We start from the raw sequence: 25939 nt of genomic DNA, 5'->3' as shown, positions 1-25939 counted from the left end.
AGGGTGGTCCTGCTCGGTGTGGTCCAGGGGAGCTGCCAGGGCAGCAGCTGCTGCCAGGAGAGGAAACCCCATGGGGGAAGGACTCTGTCACCACACCTGCCTGCTCAGCCCCAGCCTGGCTGGCACGTGGAGCCTCGTCCAGGGCAGGAACCCAGCCAGGACTGAGAGATGGGAACCACACCCAACATTTCCCTGTGATCCAGGACATCTTCTCACCTCCCCCTCAGCTGTGTGGGGGACAGAGGGCAGCACTGTCCCTGCACCCTCTGCACACCCAGCCTCATGGGAGTCTCTCTTCAGAAAAGCAAGAGCCCCCAGCACTGTGATTAGCCCCTCCAGAAACAAATGGAGAAGGCAAACCCGTCCTTTCCAAGCCATAACTCTCATTTCTCTCCTCTCAGACTTGAGTCAAAAAAAACCCCACCAACTGTAGGTAAACTTTTAAATAAAATTCCCAGAAGGAACAAACTACTGGGCAGAGCCAGAGCTGAGGGGAAGGAGTGCCCAGAGAGTGGGCAGGGCAGCCACAGCTGGGGAGCAGGTCCCTCAGCTGCGGCTCTGGTCCCTCACTTGATGAGCCTTGGATGAATCCTGCTTCTCTTTGGTCAGTGAATTGTAAACTACAGGTTTAGTCTCTGCAGGACGGAACGTGGGAGCAGCTCAGTGCTGGGCACCTTGGAGATGTCTGCCTGGAGCTGCAGGAAAAGTCTTTTCCTGGCTGTGATGCTGCAGCGTGGGCACCTCCTCATCTCCTCAGTTGGGCCTTCAGTCTGATTTCTTAGTGTGTTTCCTGCTCTTCCACATGACAAACATTATGAAAACACCTGCCATGAGAGAGAGAACAGATTCAGGTAGGAAACTTTTAATTCCAGGCACTTCTACAACACCTAGTAATGACAAACATAATCTCAGCAGAGAGAGCACAAAAATTCTGCTGTCCAGGGGCTCAAAGAGCCAAAGTCATACACAAACACAGCCCCAAGTCCCTGTGCCAGGCTAAGCTGCAACAGTAACCACAGAGAGTATCATGAGTGTCACACATTAGCTAAACCCCTAGCAACCCTCTTCCCTCTTCCTAATTTAGAAGTTTCTAATTAGAGCAACAGAAATAACTCTCACCTATAAATAGCAGCAGCAGCAGCCCTGCTGCCACAGGGATGATGACTGCATATTCCCGAGGCAGGAAATACTGGTGGATCCCATGGTCGCTGTCAATGAAGGGCTGCAGGGACAGAGAGGGGTGTCAGCAGGTGGGCACAGCATCTCGAGGTGCAGCCTCGAGGTTTCAGGAGAAATATGGAAATATCTGGTGTGAGATGACTAAAAAAAGGGTACCCAGCACGTGGCTTGGCCACAGAGACCAAGAGAAGACTGGGTGGGCAGCGAAGGGTTTGGTGTTCAGTGGACAGCCAGGGGTGGCTGTGGGGCTGGCACAGGGTCCCACAGCCCTGGGGGCTCGGGGTGGGCACAGCTGCTGGTGCAGAACACAGCAAATCCCTGTATCTGCCCTTTAGAAGGGAGCAGCTGACACTGGCTCTGCTCCATGGTTATCCCAGCAGGATCCCTCTGCAGAGGTCAGTGGAAGGCTCTGGACACTAGGGAGCAGTGTGAGGATTCCCACACAGCAGAGAATGCTCCTGCAGCTCTGGGAATGCCAGGAGTGCAGACATGTATCAGGCAGCAGAGTGAACAGAATCAAGAGGAGAATTCAAAACCCTTGGAGCTGGAGGGAAGCTGGTGGGAGTTCAGACATTAGTCCAAGGCTGAACCTGGCCTCTTGCACCTGGAAAGCTTGTGGGGAGAAGCTTCTTTTCCAGGGAGAAAATCACTTATGACCTCAGCTGATGTATCCCCAGAAATGGGCAGCCTCACAGCCACTTTTCCAGAGTGCTGCATTCCCTAAACCCATTCTCCCTACCAGGCTTCAGATTTGTTAACTCCTTCTATGGTTCCCTCTGTCATCTCCCACCAGAACCAGGAATCTGGGAGATGCAAATGTGGACATTGGTGACTGCACCTCCATCAGGGCCAGGCTTCAGCTCTTCCCAATCCAGCCCTAGCTGGGTCAGCTCATCTTGGAACAGCAGGTGGGCACCACGATCAATGTTTGGTCTTGCCCAGGCAAGGCCAGGAACACCCAGATGGGACAAGGTCTGTGCCAGCTCGCAGAGGAAGATCTGCCCTGGAATTTTTAACCCAGAAGACAAGAGTTCTATGGGCACAGAGTCACATCATCGCCTGAACAAAGGCCAGGGAAACACCTGAGCATGGAGCGACTGGGATTATATCGGCCAGAGGAACCCCGTACCAGTACGATGATCCAGAGGGTGTAGTAAACAAAGAGGACGAGGCTGAAGGCGACCAAGCCAAACCCAACCAGCTGGTCCGTCGCTGTGGCCTGCAAAGGGAGAGACGGTCAGAGCAGGATCCGCCGGCAGCGCCTGTGCAGGAGGGCTCGAGGCACCTGCTGCTGGTTACGTGACCGCGCTGTGCGGGCCGGACACCGGGGGAACGGCAAAACCCGGGACAGGGACATCGCGTGGGTGAGACACCGCGGCGGGATAACCCACCGTGGGCTGCCGGGCCCTGCCCCCTGAGCTCGTCACACACCACATCGCAAACACCGACACGGCTGGCCCCGGGAGGCGGCCGGGCCCGGTCTTTCCGCAGCGGCGGCAGCCAGGGAGCCTCTCGAGGGCTCGGGGCCGCCATTCAGCCCAAGCCCCCCCCGTGGTACCGGGCCCAGCAGGGACCCTCCCTGCCCCCGCCACGGCGTCCGCTCCGGGCCGGGCCTCACTCACCATGGCGCCCCGGCCTCCTCCCCGCCGGACACGCCTTTCCGGCGCGGCCGCCAATCAGAGAGCGGCCCGCCAAGCCCGCCCCGGCAACGGCAAATCAGCGGGGAGGGCGGGGCGTGCGGGGCTGGGCGGGGCCTCAGCTCCATCGCCTCCCGGAGCCGCCAAACGCCCGGAGCGGCGGGAACGGCGTGCGGGATGGGGAACGGTGTGCGGGATGGGGAGCGGCGTGCGGGATGGGGAACTGTGTGCGGGATGGGGAACGGTGTGCGGGATGGGGAACGGCGTGCGGGATGGGGAACGGCGTGCGGGATGGGGAACTGTGTGCGGGATCGGTGTGCGGGATGGGGAGCGGCGTGCGGGATGGGGAACGGCGTGCGGGATGGGGAACGGTGTGCGGGATCGGTGTGCGGGATGGGGATTCGTGTGCGGGATGGGGAAAGGTGTACGGGATCGGGGCGGGAGCCGTTCCTCCAAACACACCCGGGGGCAGCGGGAGGAAAGGAACAAGCGAGACCAAATGGCCAAAGGACAGACACAAGAGACAGAATCAGCTGCCTCCCCTCCCTGAAACAAGGGAAAAGGGAAGTCTGTGCTTGGGACTCAAAGGTGCACTGACCTTTGTGCGGCCGAAGCCTCTGGGAAGGTGGAAAGGCAAAAGCTGCTTTCTCCCAGGGCTCCTGTTCCCCTGCAGCCGCGTCAGGCATCAGGAATGAGTATCTGGGCACTGAATTTGACTGTCACTCCATTAAGGGGTGGCGAGCCTGTGGTGGCCGAGGGGCTCCTCAGACATGAGAGGTATTCCCTGGAGCCCTGCTGGGCTGGGGCGCAATCCCCCAGGGGAGCCTGGGGAGGCAGCCCCAGCAGGAGAGGCAGTTTAGGCAGAGCCTAGGCTGGGCCAGACAGGACAGAACTCAGGACTCTGCTGGCGACTCAGGCAGGTGTCACCTTTCCCCGGGATTGCTGCTTGCACAAGACTGGTGCTGTGCTGCCAGCTGCCCTCTCCAGCCTTTCTCCAGCTCCAGGGATCTCTGCTCTCAGCTGCCACAGCAATCCGAGAAGGCAAAGCCCAACACTATTCTAAGCCCAAGCACGCCCTTCCCACCCCATAGCAGATATTTAAAAGAAGAATCAGAGCAAGAAGAATCAGTGTGAAGTACCAAAAAACCTTTATTTTTTTTCCCCCAAACCATAACAACATTTGACATTATATTGATTTCCTCATATATTTGTTATTTCTCTACATTAGGAACCAGATACAGAAAATACAAACACGATCTGTTGAATCAAAGACGGCACAGCATTCCGTTAGAAAAAGAAACAAAAAAACTAGAGGAGCAAGATAGAAATGGTGAAAAATAGTCATTCCCTCCAGCCCAAACTTTCCAAGAATCATCATCAAAATAGAGCAGTGGAAGTAGCTTCTCTTTCTAAACGCACTTCTGCTTTAAGACAAAAAGTTAGATTTATCTTTAGATTTTCAAAGTAAAAAAATGTTAAACTATCTTTCAAGCAATTTTGGAAGTTTGCATAGACCCATTCCCTTTCCAAAAATATCAGCCATCTCTCTATAGAATCTGATACAAATTGAGTGTGCCTCAGCCAAAGGTCACCAAGCTCAATTCACTCTCAAGAAAATAAAACATGATCTCCCCTTCCCCTCCCTCCCCCCACAAAAATATGGGCTCTACCGTTATTCCATGTGTTTGAGGCAAGTTACCAGGCTCAGCCACATCCCTCACTCAGAACTTCATCCAAATTCCTTTTCATTTCCCAGGTTTCCATGCCCACTGCCTCCCAGCAGGGCAGAGGAGCTCTGGAGGCAGCGGGATCGGGAGGGCACAGGGAGGGGGCTGATGGACACAGCTCTTAGGAGGGAAGTGGGAGGAATTTTGCATCCATCAATCCCTCCCACAGCGAGGAAGTGGCTTTTCAAGGACAAACACCTGCGACCAGGCAGAGTTTGTAGGAACTTGTCCCTGGGGACTGGCCTTGTCCAAAGGGCTCAATCACCAGAGCAAGAACTCAGCTAGAGACCAGGTGGGGCAGCAGGGATGGGGCAGGAGGGGTGGAGGGGGGGTCTGCAGCCCCTGGGTAAGGCAGCGAGGAGGGGAGGGGGAGCCCCTCGCCAGGAGGGGTTTAACTGTGGTGCTCTAGCGTACCTGGAGTGAGGTTTTCCCAGAGGTTCCCGGCAGCAGTGCAGACCAGCTGCACTGCCACCCGCTTAAAAAGAACCAGCAACGACAAAATAAATAAAAAGTCAACCCCTCCTATTTGTATGAGAATGAAATACTATTTTTTCAGGCCTCCACCTGGTTTGGAACCCTCTAAAAACTGAAGCAAATGTTTAAAAGGGCTTGTTAAACTTTCTGCAGGGGGCAAAGTGATGTGGCAATGAGGGGGGGAGAAATCACACGTCTGCTGCCCATCACTCCAAGGGTCAGGACAGCACGAGGCCCCCGTTTAAAGTGCTGACCATACAAAAAGATGATGATGAAGGAGCAACATCCTTCTCCCCCTTTTCCCATCACAATTTCCAACTGAAATCCATCTCTTTCACCAAGTAACGACTAAGCCTATACTTTTGGACACTCAGTTTTATATTGGTTTTAAAAAAAAGAAAAGAAGTTAGTAAAAAAAGTTACACTGAATTTCCTAATGCTTTGCAATGTGCTTCCACCAACTAAAGGTCTAGAAACCAGGAGCAGAGCCCACACATTTTGCCTGATCCCGAGACTGAAGCAGAGAGCCAGCTCTGCTCTGTGCGGCCAGCCAGGTGTGAGCAGCCCTGCTCATCAGCATCAGAGACCCAGGGGATGCAGAGTCTTGCCAATAAAGTCCTTTTACTTGTTTAAGCCACCTCTGAATCCCCTGAGAAGGGGAACAATGTGGGGAAGAATATTCCTCCCTAAGCCCCCCTGAAATAAAATATCAATGAAACAATAATGCAGTCAAAAAACACCAGCCTGCTGGGTTTGTATTAAAAAAAAAAAAATTCATAAACTTCACAACAAAAAAAGAAGAAAAACCCAAAGGAAACTAGCCAGCGGTTTGGGTCTGGAAACTGATTCACTTCTTAAATGCTCAAAGTCCAATGAGGAACAGGCGGCAGTGATGCCACAAGGAAAAAAGTGCTCATGAGATGCAGCTTCCTGAGGCAGCGGTGAGTGTGTGGGACAAATGACCCCACAGCCACCACCTCGGGTGCCCACAGCTGCCTGGGGGCTGTTGGGCATTGCTTGTGCTCTGCATGGGATGTACAAATAGGAACAGACTGCTCCTTCCTCCCTCCAGGTCTGCTCCAGGTGCCCCAGCCCCAGCTGTGCTGTGCAAGGCTAGATGACTAGGACTACTTACTCACTGAAAATCAGGGGCAGGAGAGCTAAAAAGCCACACAAAGACCAGGATCTGTGGAGGCACTAATGTGGAGACAAGGAAGAAATACCCTATGAGACACAGTTACCAGAAAGGCAAGCAGTGATGTGCCAAGCCATTGGAAGAGAAGCCAAAGACATGCCCAGGTTGGCCACAGTGATGCACGGAGCAGATTAGACCTCTGCCAGCCTGGGAAGAAGAGACCAGTGCTCTCAAAAGCTCAGCTGCTTCTCTTCTTGCTTTGCTGGGAAGATATTCCTCCCTCTGTCCCACTGATTTCGTGACATGCCAAACTGCCAGTGCCTCGGAGCAGCCGACTCTTGCCAATGGAGGCCAGAAGAATGCCCTGGGATCCCAACTGCTCTGACAGTGACTGCCATTGTTTTCCATGGGAACAGAAGCAAAGCAGCAGAAGTGAGATGGGTTTTGGCCTCTTTCCTGGCTTATGCTTGCTCCTTTAAAGTCCTGGTTGGGTCTGATTTCCTGAGGGGCTTTGTTGGCCCCTGGGGAGCAGCCAGACCCTTGGCTCTGCACGGCCATCCACAGACAGGGCAGAACAGCCACTGCTGTCCGAGCCTCCTGCCCTCACCCTGACCTGAGCAGACGGTCAGGCCAGGCCTGGCTTTCTGGCACTGCTTTAGGGAGAGAGGAACACAAGCAGTTCTCTCCTTCCTGCAGACACGTGGCACCCCAGGAACAGAGCAGGATGCTCAGCAGCCTGAAATTGAGTGCCAAACCTATCCAGGCTGAATGAAGAAGAGATCACCATTTAAAAAACCTAGCAAGTGTGAAAATGTGAAAGAGCTTTTGTTCTAGACAGTCTCAAAAGATCCAACACTTTTTCTCTATATTAAACCAAATCAAGGTGTTGTCTGTATCCCCTTTTTACCCTAATTCAAATTTAATTCCCTTTGAAGGGAAAGGGTGGAAAAGATGCATATCCTATATGTGGTCTGTCCAAACACAGAAAGCAACCTCTGGACTTGAAGAGAGAAACCATCAAAACAGAGTAAGCAACTGTATAGTTTTACCACACTGCTGAGCACCCTCCCCATGCAGCATCCTTAGCTAGAAGGGTAAAACAAAAAAGCTAAATCAAGGCCCTTTCATTCCTTGTTTCTCATTCTGCCAGATTTCCTTTTCCAGTAGCTCATCTGCATGCATTCTGGCCAAAGAGACCACAATTAATCCTTTTTTTATCTCCTTTAACAGAGGCTTTACAATGACTAAGAATTTGAACAATGTGATCAGTTACAAGCCTTTCCTTGCTGAACAGAATGAGTGTGTGCCTGTACACACACACACACACACACACACGTGTCAGAGGGGAGCCAGGTCCTAGAGTGTGGAATTGCTCCAAGGGCATGGCTGCTACCACAGTACACTGGCAAAAGAGGAATGGGCACTACACAGAAATAGCTTATCAGCTGAGGGGCTCTGTACAGGGAGGGCTGCAAGCACAGCCTGCTGCTGGCCCACAGCCAGGGGGTGCCCAGATCCTGGCTGGCAATTTGGCTGCCAGGAAAATCTCCAAGTGGGAGCTGAAAGGGATTGACATCTCTGCCACACACTGCAAGGAAAAGTGTCAAACAACTGCAGAAACCAAACCCAAAGAAGAGCAATTGAAAGATCAACCAGAAAACAGTTTGAAGCCTTATCAGAAGAGTTCACTCACCACAGAGCAGGTCAGAACAGCTGCTGTGGCTAATGCAGCAGCAAACACCCATTCTACCCTTGAAGACAGAGACAGTAGCTTCTCCCCAGCCCCAGAGGGAACCAGCTCAGGCACAGATCTCTGCTGACAAGGCAAGAAAGGCCAAGCAACACCAAATCCCTTACTGGCCCAGGCCAAGAGAGGCAATTGACATCACCACCACAACAGACAGACCACTGCAGTCAACTGCATCCAGCTCTGGCCCAGGGAAGGGCTGTCAGACAAGATCCTTTTCACAGTCCAAGAAGGGCAGTTCCCTTCCTGAGCCAGTGAAGCAAGAAGAAAAAAAAAAAAAAAAAGAGGCTTTGTATTCCAAGCTCCAACAGGACTATTTGCTGAATCAGTCCAGCAAACACAGATTATACTCCTGGAATAATGAGTAGAAGCCTCCTCCAGGTCAAATCTGTAACCTCTAAAGTGCTCCTGCTAATGCTAGTTGATGAACACCCCCTTCCATGCCCAGCAGTGGAAGGGCTGCTGCAGTCAGTGGTGTGATGAGCACTCACATTTAACCGTTCACCAACTCCCAGCTGGATTGCGATAGTTTTCTGAAATGCACTTTTGGGAAGTATTTCCTATGAGAAGATGTTGTTTGGGGATGTGAGGATAGGAAGGTGAAGTGTACACCACAGCATACCTTGTTCAGTAAAACCATTGCCTTGGGAGGTGATGTTCCCTTGCAGAGTCGATGGAATAAAGCATCCTGCAAGCGGCCATGTCACTGTGTCCCCAACAAGCAGCTCTGGGTTTGGTTAGAATAGTTTCCCCTACCCCCAGTGGTTTGAAGAGTTCACAGTGGTATAACCCAATGTTTTGGGGAGACCAAAACTGAGAAGTCCCCTGCTGCAAGTGAATGGGTGGAATGAGGGATTCAGATGAGCAACATCCTCTGGGACTAGCCCAAGGATAAGCCCCACAGACACCTTGTGTCTGAGCAGGAACAGGAGGAATGCATGCACTGGAAGGACCAGGAAGCAGAGAAGGACAATGCCAATGCAGGGAAAGTGCATGTTCTGGAGTGGTCTCAGAGTAGTTCTGCAGTGCAAACATATGGGGAGGGGCGTGGAGAAATCCCTTCTGGAATGCTGCATGAAGAGAGGTAAAGGTTGGCATCCATGTGGCAGCGGACTGGGTAGGGGACCTGTGTCCAACAGCTCTACCCTGTTCTTCACATTTAGTGGGTTTCTATCACCACTGGCTCGTAAACTCCAGATGAGACCCTGGGGAGGCAGAAGGGGAGAGGGTTCGGTTATTTTCCACAGGCATTTTGAGTAACCAGGTTCTGATTCAGAGCTCTCCACTCTCAAATATCACCTTCTAAGTCCACACAAAACACTGCCAGTAACCAGTCAGCCTTGTGGGAAATCAGTCCTTGGAATACTGGGGGGACAAAGAGGTGGCAAGTCAGCAACAGCACTGGAGAGAGCTGGGTGTGACACACAAACCCTTCCACAGGACACAGCAAAGAGGGAGTATCCTATTCAGAACAAAGAACAGGCGTGCCTGGCTTTGCTGTGCTCCCGGTTTTGTTACCAACTTGATACATCTTTGCATCACCATTAATGCTCTTTTTAATTCAACTGAAAAGATGCAATAAAGCCTCAAACGCAACTGGCCAGGAGCTGTACTAAGAGCTATAGTGGCAAGAAAGTTTTTTTTTTTTGCTTCAGAAGGCTTTCATGAGAGAAGAAGCCCTCGATGATTATGGAAGAGGCAGGGAGAAGGGACAATAAGAGGCAGCGAAAAGGGACAATAAACCCTGCCCTGCCGCAGTATTGCTGCAGGCCAGCAGGAGGCAAAGCTCCCTCCTTCAGGAACAAACGGGAACCAGCCTCTACCATTTTGTCCTTTCACTCCTCACTTCTGTTCCTGGGTCTAACAACCAGGATCCCATTATCCCTCTGAGCTCCTGCTGAGAGCTGCATTCATACTCTAGTGCAACTGCAGCCTGCCACCAAAGAGATCCCAGGGCTGTTAATGTAGGAATAAAGCCACCATATAGCACATGATGTTTAGAAATATCTCCTGCAGCAGAAAGTGGAAGTTTCCTAGGTACAGAGCCCACTAATCTCTCTGGAGCCCCTCTGTCTGCCAGCCTTTTGGGAAACCTACCTGTTTCCCAGCTGAATACCACTCAGTGTAGTTGTTCCGTCTCTGCTCACAAACAACCTCAGGTTACTGTCTGCAGACAGAAAAGGAAGACAGACATCAAAATCCAGAACTACTAAGGCTGCCAGGAACTCCCCTCCCAGCACAGAGCAGGTGTGTCTCAGCAGATGCACATCCACACTTTCTGGTGGTGTTCCCACAGTCACTGAGCCCCCGGGAACTCCTTCCCTTGCTCCAAAAGGGAGCCTCCACAACATGAAGCTTTGGAATAAAGGCAGAGATATTCATTCAGTCATACTCCTCCAGCTGCCTCTTTTAAGGCAATTCCGTCCATGAAGGTTTTTGGTCAGCTTATACACATCCAAACAGAGGAGCTGTGGGGCCTCACACTGCTCTTGTAGAGTGACTGGAGGAGAAACTCAGCCTGTTCTGCTGGTGAGAGGCAGCTGCATTCAGTCTAGTTCTAACCCATGCTGTGTGGGGTGTAGCTCCACACATGATAAGAGTGCTGCCATGAGCAACAATTTAAGGTGACTAATGGTAAATTAGTGAAGCTCGGATAACAAACTAGGCTCAAGTTTAAAAGTTAATAGAAAACCTCAGATTAAAGAAAAATCAGATTAAAGACTGAATTCTATGCTAAACTGGGAAATGAAAGTGAAAACGAAAGCAGTTACATTATTCGTTTTCTCCTAACAGATGCTGTGACTGCAATGGAGAAAACTCCCTCTTAAGCTCTCCGACTGACCTGATGACAAGCACATGGTAACGCACATTTCTGCAGAGATGTGTGTGCTGCTTCCCCTCCAGTTGTGCCCTTCTCTTTTGATAAATACCCTTGGCCTGACCCTGGATGAAGGCCACTAGAGCAATGCAGACAGCTGATGCAACTGATCTCCACTGTGCTGAGAATCAGTATTTTTCCTCTCTCTCCCTGCATGTTTGACCTACTATTCAATCTCTGCTGTCATGTGGGGAACAGCAGCAAGTGCTATCTGTAAATACATGTGCAGCTCTCAAACCCACATGGTTTATCTACCACAGAAACATCCAGCAAGCACTGGAAGCAAACAGCTGTCCAAAGGAGAAGAGAGCCCATGGCAGATCAAATTTGACTGTAAATGCTTGGCAGCCTTGCAAAAGGAAGAACCCAGACATCCCCTCTGAGGCTTCTCCTCTCACCTTCAGTATTGCTGACATCTGTGAAGTCCTGACTCTGCATTATTTTCTCCACTATATCATCAGCATCGATCCTGGTGTCATCCACGCGGGTTGGGTGACTCTCCATCGAATCCTTTTTCCTCCTGGCAAGAGGAAATACAGGAAAAACTTCCTCAGCTTTTCAAGACACAGACTTCCACATACTGTCCTGCTTATATTGGCCACAATCCCCTCCTCCTCAGTGGCCACAATCTGATCCACTGCTGCCTGAAGACAAAGGAGCAGGTTCTGTCTGTCCTTCCCAGAGCTAGGTCTTTGCTCCAGTGTCACTCACTCACCGGGAGGGTCTGTCCAGCAGGAGGGGTGGTCTGGGGGGGCGAGGTGGCTTCTCCAGTTTGTGCTCCCTGTCCCCCTCAGGGTACTCCACGGTCATGCTGAGCCCCCCGGAGGCGCTGCTGCTGGTGGACGTGTTCCTGCGGTGGGTCAGGTCCGACATGCTGGAGGAGCGCGAGTGCTCCGTGCTGTAACCTGCCAACACATACAGGGGTTACAGACCTCACCTGCTCCCATTCCTGCCAGCACAGGGCAGGGCAGCTTCACGGCAGCCCTTCTGCTCCTGCACAATGAGGTTTAGACATCTATGAGCTCATTTGCAGAGACTGAACAGGAGGCTGGTGTTACAGAGCAGGGTGAGAGAGATGGCTGCAAATCACTCTCACAGGAGCTCGTTGCAGGAAGGAAAAGGGATGGCAGAGTTGTGTGGATCAGTGGTTACCAGAGATCTTGGATTGCTGGCTGGCGTAGCTCGAGTTCCGCGAGTGCCCTGAGTGGAAAACTTCCTCTGGGCTGGACAGGTTCTGATCTGATTCTTCTGGGACACCTGCCAAGGGAAAGAGGACACTGCTTACCATAACCAGCCAGCACATGGTGCACTGATCACCTCGGAGTGGAGGCTGATCTTGGGATGACAGATCAAGCAAAGGACAATCTACTGGCCAAAGGCCTCCTGCACAGGCCAGCAGAGGGCTTGGAAACACCCAGGCAGTTGGGAAGACCATACTGAGTTTCTCTGTCAAGTTTATCACTGTTTCTATCCAGCATGTGAATTTACAAACATCTCTGGGGGCTTGTAGCATCCAGAAGGACAAGTAGGGTCTGAAACTATCCATAGTTAAAAGCATCAAGCTAAGACCAAGTAAGCATCAGATGGCCACTGGCAGTAAAGTATTTCAGCCTCTGTTTGGGTGCTGCTGTTACTACCTTTCCCTTTCTACAACTTGTGAGAGAGCCTGTACCATTTAAATAATCTCTGAATTTGACACAGACATTTCAGCATAACTCCTGCTCCCTTTGCTAGCCCTGCTTGTCTCTCTTGCAGGAAGCTTATTTAGAAGTGTGCAAATGTAACACATTATCCAGCTTTTTAAGAACACCACTTGCACCACGTGCAAGTCACTGTCACTGAGGGGATGAGACTCAAGTGCTATTTTGGTGCAGTGTATCTGCCGGCACATTTGGAATGTGCTGGGAAGGAGAAAAAACTGATGTGAAAATGCAGTGCCCTTGAAAACTGGCTCATACAGAAGCCAAAGAACTGCATCAGCAGCTGGAACAAGGCCACTAGACCTTAAACCAACCTCTAAAACCTTCAGAGGAACTTTTCTAGAAGATAAGTCTGAGCAACAGACTAGCTGAGTGCAGAACAATGGTAAGTGTCATTGAACACAGTGGAAAGCAGGGATGAGTGCAGTGCATGAATTATTAAATCCCCAGCAAAAAGAACAAATTGCTTTATCTCCATTAACAGAAATATGCATGTGGCAAATATTCAACCTTCCTCTCCTCAGTTACACTTAGATGGCTTTGTTATTCTCAACATTCCTAATGAGCAATGGGGTTGAGGATGGGTGCAGGAAAACATGAAAAATTAAAGAGTTTCTGTGCTTGCAACTGCTGGGAAAAATAAAGGAGTGTCCAGGCACAGCCACACATTGCATGGCTCCAGGTTGGGCAGTCAGACCTGAGCTGAGAATGGCAGTTCTTGGCTTGGTCTGGCGCAGGGAGCCAATTGTGGAGGAACTGCTGCTGCTGGTGGTTCCCTCGCCCTTGCAGGTCAGCTGCAGAGTAGAATCCTGCCCTGGGATGGTGATGGATTTGGCTGTGGAAGGAGGCCTGTAATCAAAGAGAAGGAGGTTACAGACTGCCAGGCAGGGAGGACTCATCATTCTGTCTATCCCACTCTTCTCAGCAGGGGGGAAGCTGGCAGCCCTCTGTCCAGCAGCTCAAATGGAGTGCTGGGTTTTGTTTTCCCACATGCAAGACTGGGGTCTTCCCTACCTTGGGCTACATAACAAGAAAAATCAACTTTTTGAGGTAAATTAAGGCAAAAAGGGACCATTCATTCATACAGGACAACAGGCTTATAACTTGCACTGTCCTCCAGGACACCATCCAGAGCTGCCCTTTCACCCCCAACATGCATCCACTGGCCAGTTGGCTTCACAAACAGGAACCAGTTTGCTGTTGTCCCACTCTCAATTCCAGCTTCCTTTCTCTTACACCTCTTTGGCCAAAATGAAACCTTTTATCCCAGCAACCCTGTCCCCCTATGAGAGCACTTTTACAACAATCAAATAACCTTTCCCTTTTTAAACTGACTACTAAACTCCTTTTCCAGCTGTCAGAATTATTTTTCTGGTTATTCTGTGAGCTCGCAACATCCCTTTGTAAATGCTGACTGCAGGGCAGAGCTGTGACTGCCTGGAGCCCCCTCCCTTCCTCCAGAAGTGCTTTTGGGTGGAAGCCACAGCATGTGCAGCGTGGCAAAGTGAATATTCCTGTTGGAGCCCTAACCTCCTTGTAGCCTGAAGTATGAACTGGAACTAAAGGATCATATTACAGTTTTTAAGTGAGGAGTGAGAAATAAAATCTTTTGTCTCAGAGCTCTGAGGGAAGATGTTACATGAGAGGGGATCTTTGCAGTATTTTGGAAAAGAGAATATTTAATGTGGGCAGCTGAATGGCTATAAAGCTTTCAGGAAACTCACAGCACGCCTTCACCAGGAAAAAAACCCTCCCTAATCACCTTATCATTGATTGCATGCACCCAGGTGCTTTGGGGACTTTGCTTCACAGGTTTTTAAGGCTTTTACAACCTTAAGCAAGCAAACTGTTCCCGGAGCAGCCTGTTAGTCTCCTCAGCTGCTCTGTCCCTTCCAACAACCCCAGCAGGGGAAGGTTCATGGAGTGCTGTAAAAATCAGTGCTTGGAAGTGATTTCCCAGCACAGTTTAATTCCTGCCTAACCCTCTAATGAGTGTAATTTACCAGAAGCTCTAGTGATCAAGGACTATTCCACATGCAAAGCTTCTATTTTTAGATATTTGCACATCATCAACATAAAAGGGAAAAGTGGGAACGACTGCAAAAATCCTTCAAGAGAATTAGGAAGTTTGACTTTCAGACTGAACTTACTTATATTAAATGAGTATTTATATCCTATTCTGTGCAATTTTCAGGCATTCTAACAGTGGGACTTGCTTCCATTGCAAAGGAGCAACAGGTATTTTTGTCAGACATTATTACCAGACATTCTAGTACCCTAGATTTAAAACATCCATTGCTGCTATAAAATGATGGTTTAAGATATTCAAAACTTCTTTTATTACACTTCCTTCTGAAGCAGAAATTCTTCAGAATCAGATAACATTGATTTTGGGTTTCAAAGTATCAGAAAATATTGCAGCACTCTGAAAAGCCACTCACAAAACAAACCTACCAAAATTATGCAGCATTTTAAACAAGAATTTGAGCTAATTTATTCATTCCAAGCTAGCTCCTAAAATTAGACCTTTTAGCCCAGAATATAACTGCTACAAGAGTCGGCCTCAAGGTTAAATTTTCTTCTCTCAGACTGTTGGGAGGCAACACAAAATATTTCTTTGTACACATGACAGCCCTGCTGTGTAGTCACACACCTTCCAGCACACCACAGCAGGGCTGGGATTGTGATGCTGCACTGTGGTGTGACGGAAGATGTGGCCAGGATATTCATTAATTCACCAACACTCTTTAAGCAACAAAACTGCTCCACAGCCTAACTGTACTTATTCTTTCCTATCATTATGCATTAAAAAAACCCCCACATTACTGCAATTTCTCTGCTAATTAATCCAAGTTGTGAGCCCTGTAGAAGAACAAGTTTAAATGATTCAGCCTTCAAGTATTTTTGTTGCTGTTTCAATCTGAGATCTTTATCCCCCGTGATATGTGCTGAAGCATGTCCACTTCCAAGACTGTTTTCTTTATTGACCCTTCTCCTCTTGGAGGTCAGTGAAACCAAGCCCAGAGCCATGAGAAATTCCATCCTTTGGGCAAAACATGAAGTTTGTAATCAAAATCTACTTGTTTCCAAAACCTAAGTTGCACCAGCAGGGAAAATACTGTGCACAGCAACAATCAAAGCTGAGAAAGCCAGAGCAGAGAACAAAACCAATTAAAAGCACAGGCTGGCTATACTTTTCTGGCTGATTCAACCAGTTTTACTGTAATTTCCAGTATCAAGGACATCTTTTCCTCTCTCTTTGTCAATTTTAGTGTCTGCCCAGAATGGGGTACCCTCAGGAACTCACGTTTTGAAGCAGGGATCCCCAGAGAGCAGGGACATTCCAATGGTGACCTGGAGAGGGGACACAAGGCACATCATTAGCCATGCTGCACTGAGCTCCTCACTTCACAACAGCCAGGAGGTCAAGGGCAAGGTGTAAAGATCAGCCAGATCTAGCTCCTTTCCCAAGGAAATCAGCTTCAGAGATTTAGCAAAGTATTTCCCTCCCTGCCCCCAATCCCTGGCATCAGTAACTCCAAGTGGCAGTGGCTCAGCAGGACACCAGCTGGGCCACGCTGACAGTGCCTTGTAACAACCTTTTCCCTCCCTCCTGTTCCTGGTTTCTTTGTCAAGGGTCACTGCTTGGCCAAATCAATGCCAAATTATCAAAGGGCAACTCTGCTAATGGGAAGCTTCCCAAGTCAGTCTAGCAGCACAAAAGCAAAATCCTGTCTCTGTACATAACAGGACCTTCTTTCAGGCCTGGCACTGCACTGTGATCTCCCCAAAAGTCCTAAGTAGGATTTCTACTGTGTAAGTTCCAGCTGTTGTACCTTTAGGATGGAGTTGTCCTGTCGGGTGTTCTTGGTATCATATCCTTCCAGCAAGCAGCAACGGACAGTGGATCCAGAGCCTGCAAATTCTGCCAGATTCAGATCAGCAAAGCCCAGCTGTAGCCAAGAAAACAATGGAGAGGAAGGTGAGAACAGACATTACTCCATAAAAGGTTACACAGTGTCACACAGACCAAAGGGAGACAACACATCTGTAAGCAAGGGCAGAAACAGGAGCCCGCAAAGTAGTGGCTGTGAAGATTCTCTCTGTTCTTGAGGATGGATGGACAGGTCACATTCCTAATCCCAAGCTAGATGGACACTTGGAGGCCTTCAGGAAGCCAAGCCCACAGGGAGGAAGGGTGTACAGTAGAGGTGGTGGCCAGGACAGTGTTAACCAGCCTGCAGCCATTGCATAACCAAGGACATGGAAGGCACTAGGTCAACAATGTGGAAAAAACAGAATCACACAAACATAATAAGGCATTCTTTGTATTGGGCCATCCCAGAATGCAGTGGAGCATGTGAACCAGGAGATGAAAGGATATTGTTACAGGGGAAAGTGACACCATCTCGAACAAAACAACTGAGATTATGGGCACAGGGAGCTGGAGGCCCAGAGCCATGTGCCTCACCCCTCAGAGGCAGCTGCTGGGCTGGGCAGCTCCTGGAGCATTCCTCCTCACACTGCTAAGGTTTAACTAGCAAAGGGATTTGTCTGACAGGCAGAAGGGAAGAGAAATATTTGGAGAGATTTAGCTGTGAGCTCTCTAAATCTTCTCTAACAAACAGGAAGCAAACTGGGAAGGTGACAAAGCTGAAGATCACATGCATTTTCAAAAAGGGCACCGATCCCTTCAGAGCAAACACAAACACAACGAAGAGCACCTTTGTTTTCCTGCCTAAATCCCTGGTGTATTAACACAGTGTTTCAAAGAAAAAGTTACAGCTTCTTTTATGCACAGCTTCAGGAACAGAAGGCAGTTATGTCTCATCTGGTCTGATCAGGAGGACAAGCTGTACTCTGTATGTGGCCAAAGCATCCAGGCGTGGAGAATCTGCGTCACATCAACAACAGGTCAGCTCCCAGGAGAACAGGGAACACAGGTGGAGCAGCAGCAGGTTGTTCTGTGCTCTGCAGCACATCCCTTCTGCCCTGCTGTTGACAGCTGGATGACAACAACTGAATGCAGTGCCCCAAGAGTAGCACCATCCTATGGAATTGTGGTGTCTCTGTCAGCTGACAGAGAGTCACAGCACAAAACAGTCACTGCCAGGGGAACCCTGGTTCCCAGTGCTTCAAGTCAAGAATCACAGTCTGCTCAAGATATATGACTGAGGAGGAAACAGTAGCAAGATTAATATAGCTGCTTTCTTCATCCCATTCTCAAAGGGCAACTTCTGATGGCAAATAGAAAAAAAAAAAGTGGGATAGAGAGTGAACCTTTTATCAGCAAGAAAAGAAGGAAAAAATAACCTTTCTCCCTCTCTTTTCACTTCTTAAAAATTCCTTTAATGAAAGTGTTTCTTCAGCCCTTGCTGTAGAAATTTCTCTGTCTCATCTAGCCAAGGGCTATGCTATTTGCTAATTATTCACCGATAAGGAAAAAAACAATGAATTTTTATCTCTTTGAGATAAACAGGACAGAGGAAAGCCACAGAGGGAGATGCAATCCATCACTGTGACAAAGACACAGCACCACCACATCAGGAGAACAGCACGGCACAGGAGTGGCCCAGACCCAGATCCCTCCTCCTCCACCACAGCACTAAATTCTGAGAGGAGACCGACACTGGAACACGGAGTGTGGGAGAACCCTCCAGCAAACCCACATGGTGTGCTGAGGTCGGAAGCTCCTTCAGGAAGCAGACTCCCAGTATATAGAGGAAAGATCCCTTAACAAAAGGATGTTTTCAGATATAACCTTTCAGAATAGTTTCCTCAGTTTTCCAGCCAGCTGATGGTGTTTTTTTCAGCTCAGGGAAAGAGTTTCCGCTTTATCAGTCCTTCCTGTCGTCTTCTGCTCTGTCACCCCTGACACAGAGGTGACATTCACGTCAAACCCAAAGGTGTGCAAGTCACTGGAAACTCTGCCTGGAGCACAAACGGCCCCATCACCCTCAGTCCTTGCTGATGGGGGACCAGGTACAGAGGGCATTCACAAGTTTCATTTTCCTCTACATCTGCTGCCATGACTGGAGAAGTTCTCAGCTGAATTAGGAGAGTTTAAAAAGGTGAGGACTCGTGTAAAATGGGAAAACAGCTGCATGGACATGCACCACAGACTTCTGCTCAGGAACATTAGGAAGGCCAAACCTGACAGTTCTGTCATGAGGACCTGCCTGGAACAAGCCTGGTCCACAGGGCAAGACTGCAATCACCCTTGTCTGGTGTGACATCTCTCATTTCTAAGCTGCTTCAGATCATCTTCACAGAGAACACATCTGTCTTTTTCACAGGAGACCAAACAAGATACCAGCCCAGGAGATGACAAATACTTGAGGTTTGGTCTCCAGTTCTGGGCTAGAGGAAGTCAGTCTCTTTTAAATGCCATTAAGCACAACTAGAGACTGAGCATGAAGGAAGTAGGTTAGAACACGACGAACATGACCTGAATAAGGTCTCCAGGTTAACTCCACCATAGAAACATGCCTTCAGGCTTCCTTTAATTCTACCTTCCCTAATCTTGTGGAAAGCTTGAGGATGGACATTACAGGGGACAAAGGCTGATGCATTTACTCTGTCTTTTGCTCCAACTATGCTTCTCCCCATGGACATGCAGCTCTGCAGAATGAATAACCTTCCACAGTGTGAATTTAGTGAAAGAGAAACTGATGGCCCTCGACACTATGTCCTAATTAGCAACAAAAAAGGAACGATGTGGGCAGCCACATTGCCTCCTCCCACCCAGCACAGCAGAACACAGGAGCTAGTGCAGTACACCCTTCACAGCCAGTTGCCTCCATGGCCTCAGAAAGGATATTGATGAGAAGGAATTCTTACATGGCTGTGTGTAACCAAAGCATCTGTTTATCAGAAGCCAGCAGCAGTGACTCATTTTCAAACAAACATGATTTTGGGCACTGTGTGAGCTCAGCTTCTAAGCCAACACTGTCTCTTGATCCAGCACAAGGAGGAGAAGGGGGTGGCCATTGTTTGTCCCACAGCACAGGCAAGAAAATGTGAGGAAGAGAAACCAAGACTAAGATCCCTGCTGATCTATTTGGCTTTTGCATTGGTGTCTCCTGTGCTTTGGCAGGCAGTGATTTCTGCTGTAGGCTCCTGCCTGCACTCCTGAGGCAGTGAGGTGCCTGCCCCAGCTGACTGCCATGCTCTGGAGAACAGAACTGGAGTCTGTTTCTTTATTAGAGACAAGCTGCCAGAAGCCAGAGAGTTCACATCTGACTCAGAACTTCCCCAAAGTTTGAGGACATGCAGATCATCTCTCCAACCCCTGTCTCAAATCCACATCCAGTGCACTCTGTATCCTGTCCCAGCAAGTCGAGTTTTTTGGGAAATTTCTTAACTCAGACTTAAACTAAGAACAAATAGGCATCTCTCCAGATTGGTCCACTCAGCAGCCACTGGTTTCTAAGGGGTATAGAGCACTAGCAGGAGACAAGACCATCAGCACTTTGCTACATTTGTCCTTTCTGTGCTCTTACCTTTGAGTAGGTTTTTCCGCCCTTCAGCTCCTATATTGGGAGACAAAACAAAACAGGAAGAGCAGCTATTATATGTGCTGGGGCAACAGGGGGAAAGTCATTATTCAGTCCTGGAATCTGCTCTCAGGATTCACAAGCCTCTCTCTCAAGGGTTACCACCACCTTGGTCGCTCCCATCCTCCATCAAGGACTCTTGGAGAGAGAGAGGCTCCGTTCCAGCATATCCTGTCCCAAACAATTTTTCCTTCCCACCAGAGTCCATGCAATTTTTCTTGCTGCCAAAAAGCAGCAAGTAACCAACTGCCAGAACACTACTGGTGGTACTACCTTGCCAGCAGCAAGGCTGGATGCTCACCTTACGGACAGACACTCGGCAGATGCAGGGGTCCAGGAGTCCTGTGGCAGGGTTGGCACTCATTTTACACACAAAGGTGAATTTCTTTTTCCAGCGGACACAGTTTTCCTGAACTTCCTCTCTATGAGAATGAAAAAAAAATAAATTTGAATAAAGGTACAAAGCCAAATCAAGACAAGCTATTAAGTATCTTTCTTAATGACTGGCATCTTAGCCTCTAAAGATCATCTGCAACAGCTTGGTTCACCTGAAATTGCACCACACAAAGGTGTTAGGTTAGAATCAAGCTTTTCACTAGTCATTACAGGTAAAATCCACTCAGGTTACAGAAATACTAATCATCTCATCAACAGAATTTCCCTTTAAAACTCTCACAAGCTCGCTGGTATTTCCTGCTCAGCCAGTTTAGCTCATTCACTGTCCAGCCTGGATGGAGGAAAACTCCATACCCGAACTGGGCTGAAGGTTCACAAGCTTATCTCCCTCCAGCCTGTCTGTTTGTACAGCCTTTGCACAGCAAACTGCTGTGTGTCCTGGATGGCCTGTCCTTCCCTGCTCCTCAGGCTGGGACTAAGTCAGTGAGGATGGCCAGCATGAGGGAGGACAAAAACACATGTGGTGATGCTCCTGGTGCAAGCAGACCAAGCAAACACTGCACTTCAAATCCTGCAGGGGTTCAGCCAGGGAAGAGGTGGTTTTGCTTGCATAGCTTCTGAGCAGACCATCCTCATCTCCAGGGTGAGTGGAGAAGCACATGGCTCTGGCACAGCCTGTGCCTGCAGGAGGAAGAGAAGAAGCCTTCCTGAGTGCAGGAATCACTTCAGGTACAGCTCTGGCTTCTGCACAGCCCTCAGGGGAAGCTGGATTCTACCTTTCCCAGAAGGCTGATTCAAAGGTGCCTGGAAACAAGGTGTTTGGGTCCTTCCATGGAGCTCTGCTTCCCTATTGAGTTTCTGCAGAACCTTATCCATTTATGGCTCAGAGCTTGGCCCTCAGCCAGTTCAGTTCTTAAAGTAATGAGGCCAGGGGAGGAAGGGAAGGTACTGCTGACAGCTGTGAGCAAGCAAGTTTGACTCTTATCTCTCCTCCTAGCACAGGACAAAGGGGCAAGGGCAGCTGATAAACTGTTTGCTTTAGCAGGGAAAGGGAGGCTTCCCACCATCTGACCCAGTGTAAGCCAAAGGGATTGGTGGCAAAGGGGAGAATCATCAGCTTTGGTAGTGTCTCTACTCTTTCTGGGAAGGAAGGGGAAGAAGCTGTAGCTCACACTGCCATCAGGGCAATCTCGAAGTGAACCCAATAGACCCAGGGACTCAATCCTGAGCCAGGAGGTCCCTCCTAGTCCTCCAGGACATCCTGTGGGACTGAACGTGCCTGGCAAGGCAGACACAGAGAACAGAAAAGGAGTAGCTGACAGAAAACTGAAACCTGTAATCCTCTAATGCAGATAAAGGCTGATCATCCCTGTTTAAAACAAGAGAAAACAGAAGGCAACGATTCCTTCAAGGTAGAGAACTTAAATCCCTTCCAGACAGAACTCAGGCTTGCTACTGAAGTCAGTAAAAAGTCAGACATCTAAGTGGCAAAAATACCTTGGAATCTGGGATTATTAATTCAAGATGAGATCTGGTTCTCATTACTCCACTCAACTCACCCCAGCTCCCTCAGACAGGAGGAAGAAACACAGCCAGAGGGATTAAAAAGGTTTTGCCTACAATAAAATATTCACCATGTCAGTCAAATTAGGCATGTTACATTTCAAATATGGGTGCCTTAAACCTTCCTCAAGAATAAGCATCTTAAATGACCTAAAGGAAGGAAAAACTCAAGACAGAGATGAGAAAAGATATGCAACAGAATGGAAAACCTGTGAATACATGCTTCAGGAACACAAGGCAGGTACAGGGGGATGCAGGAAACACTGAATATTTTAGCAGCATTAGTCACCTTTGGAAAGGAACTATTTTCTAGAAAGCAAAGCTCATGCTAAAGCTGCTACCGACACCAGAGCTCCAAGTGAATGCTGGAAGGCAGCTACAAGTGAAAGATGTTCAATCAGACAGCAGCACAGTGCTGCACACCTTGTTCCCAAGCCTGATCAGAGCTCTCAGTCCTGCCAGACAAGAGGACATGGGACTAAACTCCAGCTCCCAGAGCACACGCCTGGCTCCCACAGCTGCAGGGTCATCAGTGGGATCAAGAGCTGCTCCAGCATGCAAGTTTCCTTACTCAGGAGTTCTTGCTGGTTTTACAATGCAGCCATGATTAAGCATCTGCTGGATGCTGCTAAGTCCAATGAAGGCTAATTACTTCAAAACGTGGTAAAAAGTCCTGATTAGCAATAAAGAGCACCATAGCTAATTTGCCTTTAGCGTAAGCTCCTCTAACAGACATTCTGCTTCTTATTAAGGATGTAGGTTGGCTTTCCAGAACTGCTGTAGATGCCACACAGTGCAAGGGATTAGGAAAAGGATTTTGGGGTGTTATGTTACCCACAGCACCGTGATCATGAACCTGAGCTGCAGGTGAACACACAGCTTAGGGGTTTTGTGCCTTTGGAACAGTCTGCACAGGGCAAGAAAGAGTTTATAAGACAAAATCCAGAGCTGCTTTCCAGTCACAAGTTTCACAATCATTCAGTAATGAATCTCAACCTTTTTTTTTTTTTTTTTTTTTTTTAAGGGTGGGAGCTGGGTTTGTATCATTAGACAAGCAAGCAACAGCTCTATTGTTTCAAACCAAACTCTAAAAAATTAGTTCCACATTTCCAAAAGATGGCATGTGGGGAAGCAATGAGCTTTGCCTATCCACCTCCCTTCAAGCTATCGTTAGGCTGGTAATTAGAGAACACTAAAATAGGGACAAAAAAAAAGGAGAACTGAGATGATGAGCAGTTTTGTATTTAGCCCTGGAATATTCTCTGATGTACAATTAAGAACCATCATACAGAACCAAAAAAACACCCAAGAAGCATGGTGAGGGCTGCACCAAGAGAAGTTCTTTCATCCTAAACACAAGGCAACTAAAAGTAAAGCAGAAATGAACAGCTTAAAACCAGAAGTGTCTAATTTTAAGTTTTACTCTGTATTTGGAGAACCAGAAATAGTTCACACCAATGCCAAGTCTAGGTGCCAATTCAACGGATCTTCAGAAGTTTTATTTTAAAAAAGCTGTCTGTATAATTTTGCAAAAAAACTCCCAGAAGGTTGAATCCCTGCCAAGCTAAGCTTTGCCCTCTTCTGACTTCAGACTTATTCAAAGCTGTGTAATTACCCTTTCCAGACCTAAATATACCTCCTCAGAATAAACCAATGCGATCCTGTGGCAGCCTTTGTGAAAAGTGGAGTTTTGGAAAGAGCTTTCTGAGCTTTTCTAATCCTGGAGCTGCTCATCTACCTCCATCTCGAGGAACAGTGTTCTGCATCATCCTACCCCTTGAGAGAAGATTTAGCAGAAAAACAGCAGCTGGAAGATGGGTCACCATAGCATGGTGAGAATTCAAGTAATGGGAACAATGCTCAGCAGGGACCCACTGCTTTACCTGCTTTTGGAGAAGCAGAAATGAACTCAGGGAAGCCTCCAAGGCCACTTTGTGAGATCTCACACAGAGCTCTGGAGGCAGGCAGAAAAACATATTAAAAAATCAGACCTTAAAGAAGAGATGTTTCCCAACTGTGATTTAAATGCCATGGACAGACTAGCACTGTTACAGAAAGCTGCAAGCCTCACTCTGAATTTCAGCCAGTAAAGCAAACACTTCTAGAAAAAGGCCACGTATATGACCTATGCTATCTTGGGCCACTGTGAACCACTCTCCTGCATGAAAACCCAGCTAATGAAACACTAGAGCAGAGATTAAAAGTTCTATTTACAGACTCAGGGCTGAGTTGTGGGTATCAACCTTCCAACACACCACCCGCTGAAACACTTTTGCCTTGCCGAAGCATTTAGAAAAGCAGATGTTTCACTCTTGCTTTATGGCAGTTGTCACACATAAGACAGGGTCATAAAAAGGCCACAGCCTTACTGGAAGGACTGCAGCAACAAAAAAACAGCTTTTAATGTCAAATGTTTCACCAGAGCAATGTGTCTCAGTTTGATGTTTCATGCATGGGGCAAATGTGGGAAAATCTCAGGCTAAATGGGACAGTGTAGAGATAAGCACACACAAAGAGCTTCTTATTCAGATTTACTCCTCCTCGTTACACAGAGGGAAGGGTAAGCTTTCCTATTCCTGATGCTCAGTCCACATGTTCACTGTCCCCTCTCTGAGATGTGGATCTGTGTCAGAGCCTTCAAGCAGAACTAATCCCCCTCTCAGCAGACCTAGTCCTCTGCACCCTCCTCCCTGGTTTACCACTGCAGCAGGAGCAGCAGCATCTTATCTGATAAGGCACAGGAGAGATAATACCATTTTGAAGAGGCTGCCAAGCTAACTCCCAGCTCAGATTCTTTTAAGTGCAATGAAAAACAGCCCTTCAAGGGGCCCTGACAAACACCAGCAGTGGTTCTTTTGGGGAGTAGGGGAACACAACCCCTGCAATGCAGGTACAATCTCCTCAATCACAGAGGGGGATAAAGAAAAAAATAATCACCTTATTTCAGCAGATTGCAACTGAAAGCCATCTTCTGTGCCATTTCTTTACACAGCTCTGCTTTCATCTGCAGAGACACAGTTAAAACAGTCCCATCTGATCCCCAGCCTTTCCACATGCTGAATTAGAGCAGAATTACTGACACACCTGCAGCTTGGCAAAGCTTGGAATAATCCTGCATTTTGCTCTAGAGAAGACAGTTACTATTTTAACCAGGTTATCTAGTGCAAAGCTGTAGAAGAGACCCTTGGTAAGGGCAAAGAAAAATCCAAAGAAAAGCCTGTTTTGAAACTGACTTTCTAAGATGTTTAGGAACCAGCATTCACACCCTGGTGTTCACAGCACACCAGAATATATCCCATCCTACTAACACAGCAGGTCCTGCTACAAACTGCCTAATCACTGCCTATAAAACACGGGAATTACAAAAGTGGGTGAACATACATGTGTAATACAAAGCAAGCCCTCATTAAGCCATTAGCTGGTTTAGATTTACAATCCAGAACCTGCAGGTATCTCCAAATAATGGGCTTAGGACAGGGCACTTCACGGCAATAGGCACATTATTAAAGAAAAAGGCAGCTCTGAGGCTTTGCCATCCAGATGCCTGGCAAGGAAAAGGAGAGGAATCCACAGTGAGCAGGATGCACTGTGGGCACACAGCAGAGAAGCAGGTCAGTAAAGCTTAGGGCTGCCAGGATCTGCTTAATTTCGTTGTCATGCTCATGGAGGTCAAACACAGGTAGGAAAGCAGAAGCAAAGACAATGTCGCAATAGGAGCTGGGAAGCTCAGTGGAAACATATCCCAGGAATGAGAAGTGACACACCATATCCTTTGGGGAACATCATACAGAATCATAAAAACCAGCTGGATACACAATGCATGAAATCCTAGTTTAACCTGGAGGCAGACATGCTTTACAAGTTTACACAGAAGGGTTTTGCCTTCCCTGAGCAGAAGCAGTGCAGGGGCTGCAGGGAACTCCCAACAATAAAGTTACTCTGCTGTG

General features: G+C 48.4%; 2 protein-coding genes across 3 annotated transcripts in view; both read right to left on the bottom strand.

Moving 5' to 3' along the window:
• Positions 1 to 428: 428 nt before the first annotated feature.
• Positions 429 to 2830, bottom strand: DPM2 (dolichyl-phosphate mannosyltransferase subunit 2, regulatory). Its single transcript, XM_083875577.1, has 4 exons — positions 2802 to 2830; positions 2309 to 2398; positions 1120 to 1222; positions 429 to 824 (listed from the first exon to the last, which is right to left on the bottom strand). The coding sequence occupies exons 1-4, from the start codon at positions 2802 to 2804 to the stop codon at positions 766 to 768; spliced, it is 255 nt and encodes an 84-aa protein (XP_083731703.1). The 5' UTR covers positions 2805 to 2830; the 3' UTR covers positions 429 to 765.
• Positions 2831 to 3941: 1111 nt separating this feature from the next.
• The window catches only part of EEIG1 (estrogen-induced osteoclastogenesis regulator 1), a 37450-nt gene continuing 15452 nt past the window's right edge, over positions 3942 to 25939 (bottom strand). For both annotated transcript variants that reach the window (XM_083876109.1, XM_083876110.1), the window contains exons 3-12: positions 20335 to 20455; positions 19980 to 20009; positions 16314 to 16430; positions 15785 to 15831; positions 13175 to 13326; positions 11930 to 12034; positions 11493 to 11682; positions 11176 to 11297; positions 9997 to 10066; positions 3942 to 9104 (exon numbers count right to left, since the gene is read on the bottom strand). In XM_083876109.1, the coding sequence (XP_083732235.1) occupies positions 9059 to 9104; positions 9997 to 10066; positions 11176 to 11297; positions 11493 to 11682; positions 11930 to 12034; positions 13175 to 13326; positions 15785 to 15831; positions 16314 to 16430; positions 19980 to 20009; positions 20335 to 20455 (1000 nt within the window). In that variant the 3' untranslated portion in view covers positions 3942 to 9058. The remainder of the gene's footprint in view (positions 9105 to 9996; positions 10067 to 11175; positions 11298 to 11492; positions 11683 to 11929; positions 12035 to 13174; positions 13327 to 15784; positions 15832 to 16313; positions 16431 to 19979; positions 20010 to 20334; positions 20456 to 25939) is intronic.

Source organism: Zosterops lateralis (genome assembly GCF_965231275.1).
Source record: "Zosterops lateralis genome assembly, chromosome: 20".
NCBI classification, from domain to species: domain Eukaryota; kingdom Metazoa; phylum Chordata; class Aves; order Passeriformes; family Zosteropidae; genus Zosterops; species Zosterops lateralis.
Note: the sequence above shows the minus strand (reverse complement) of the source record. Positions and strands in the feature narration are given on the sequence as shown.

What these genes read in the sequence shown, in the direction of transcription:
- DPM2 (XM_083875577.1), bottom strand. An exon ending in CCCTCTGGATCATCGTACTG is followed by an intron (nt 1,223 to 2,308) that starts GTACGGGGTTCC and finishes CTGTCCCTGCAG; the next exon opens with CCCTTCATTGACAGCGACCA. An exon ending in GCTGCTGCTGCTATTTATAG is followed by an intron (nt 825 to 1,119) that starts GTGAGAGTTATT and finishes CTCTCATGGCAG; the next exon opens with GTGTTTTCATAATGTTTGTC.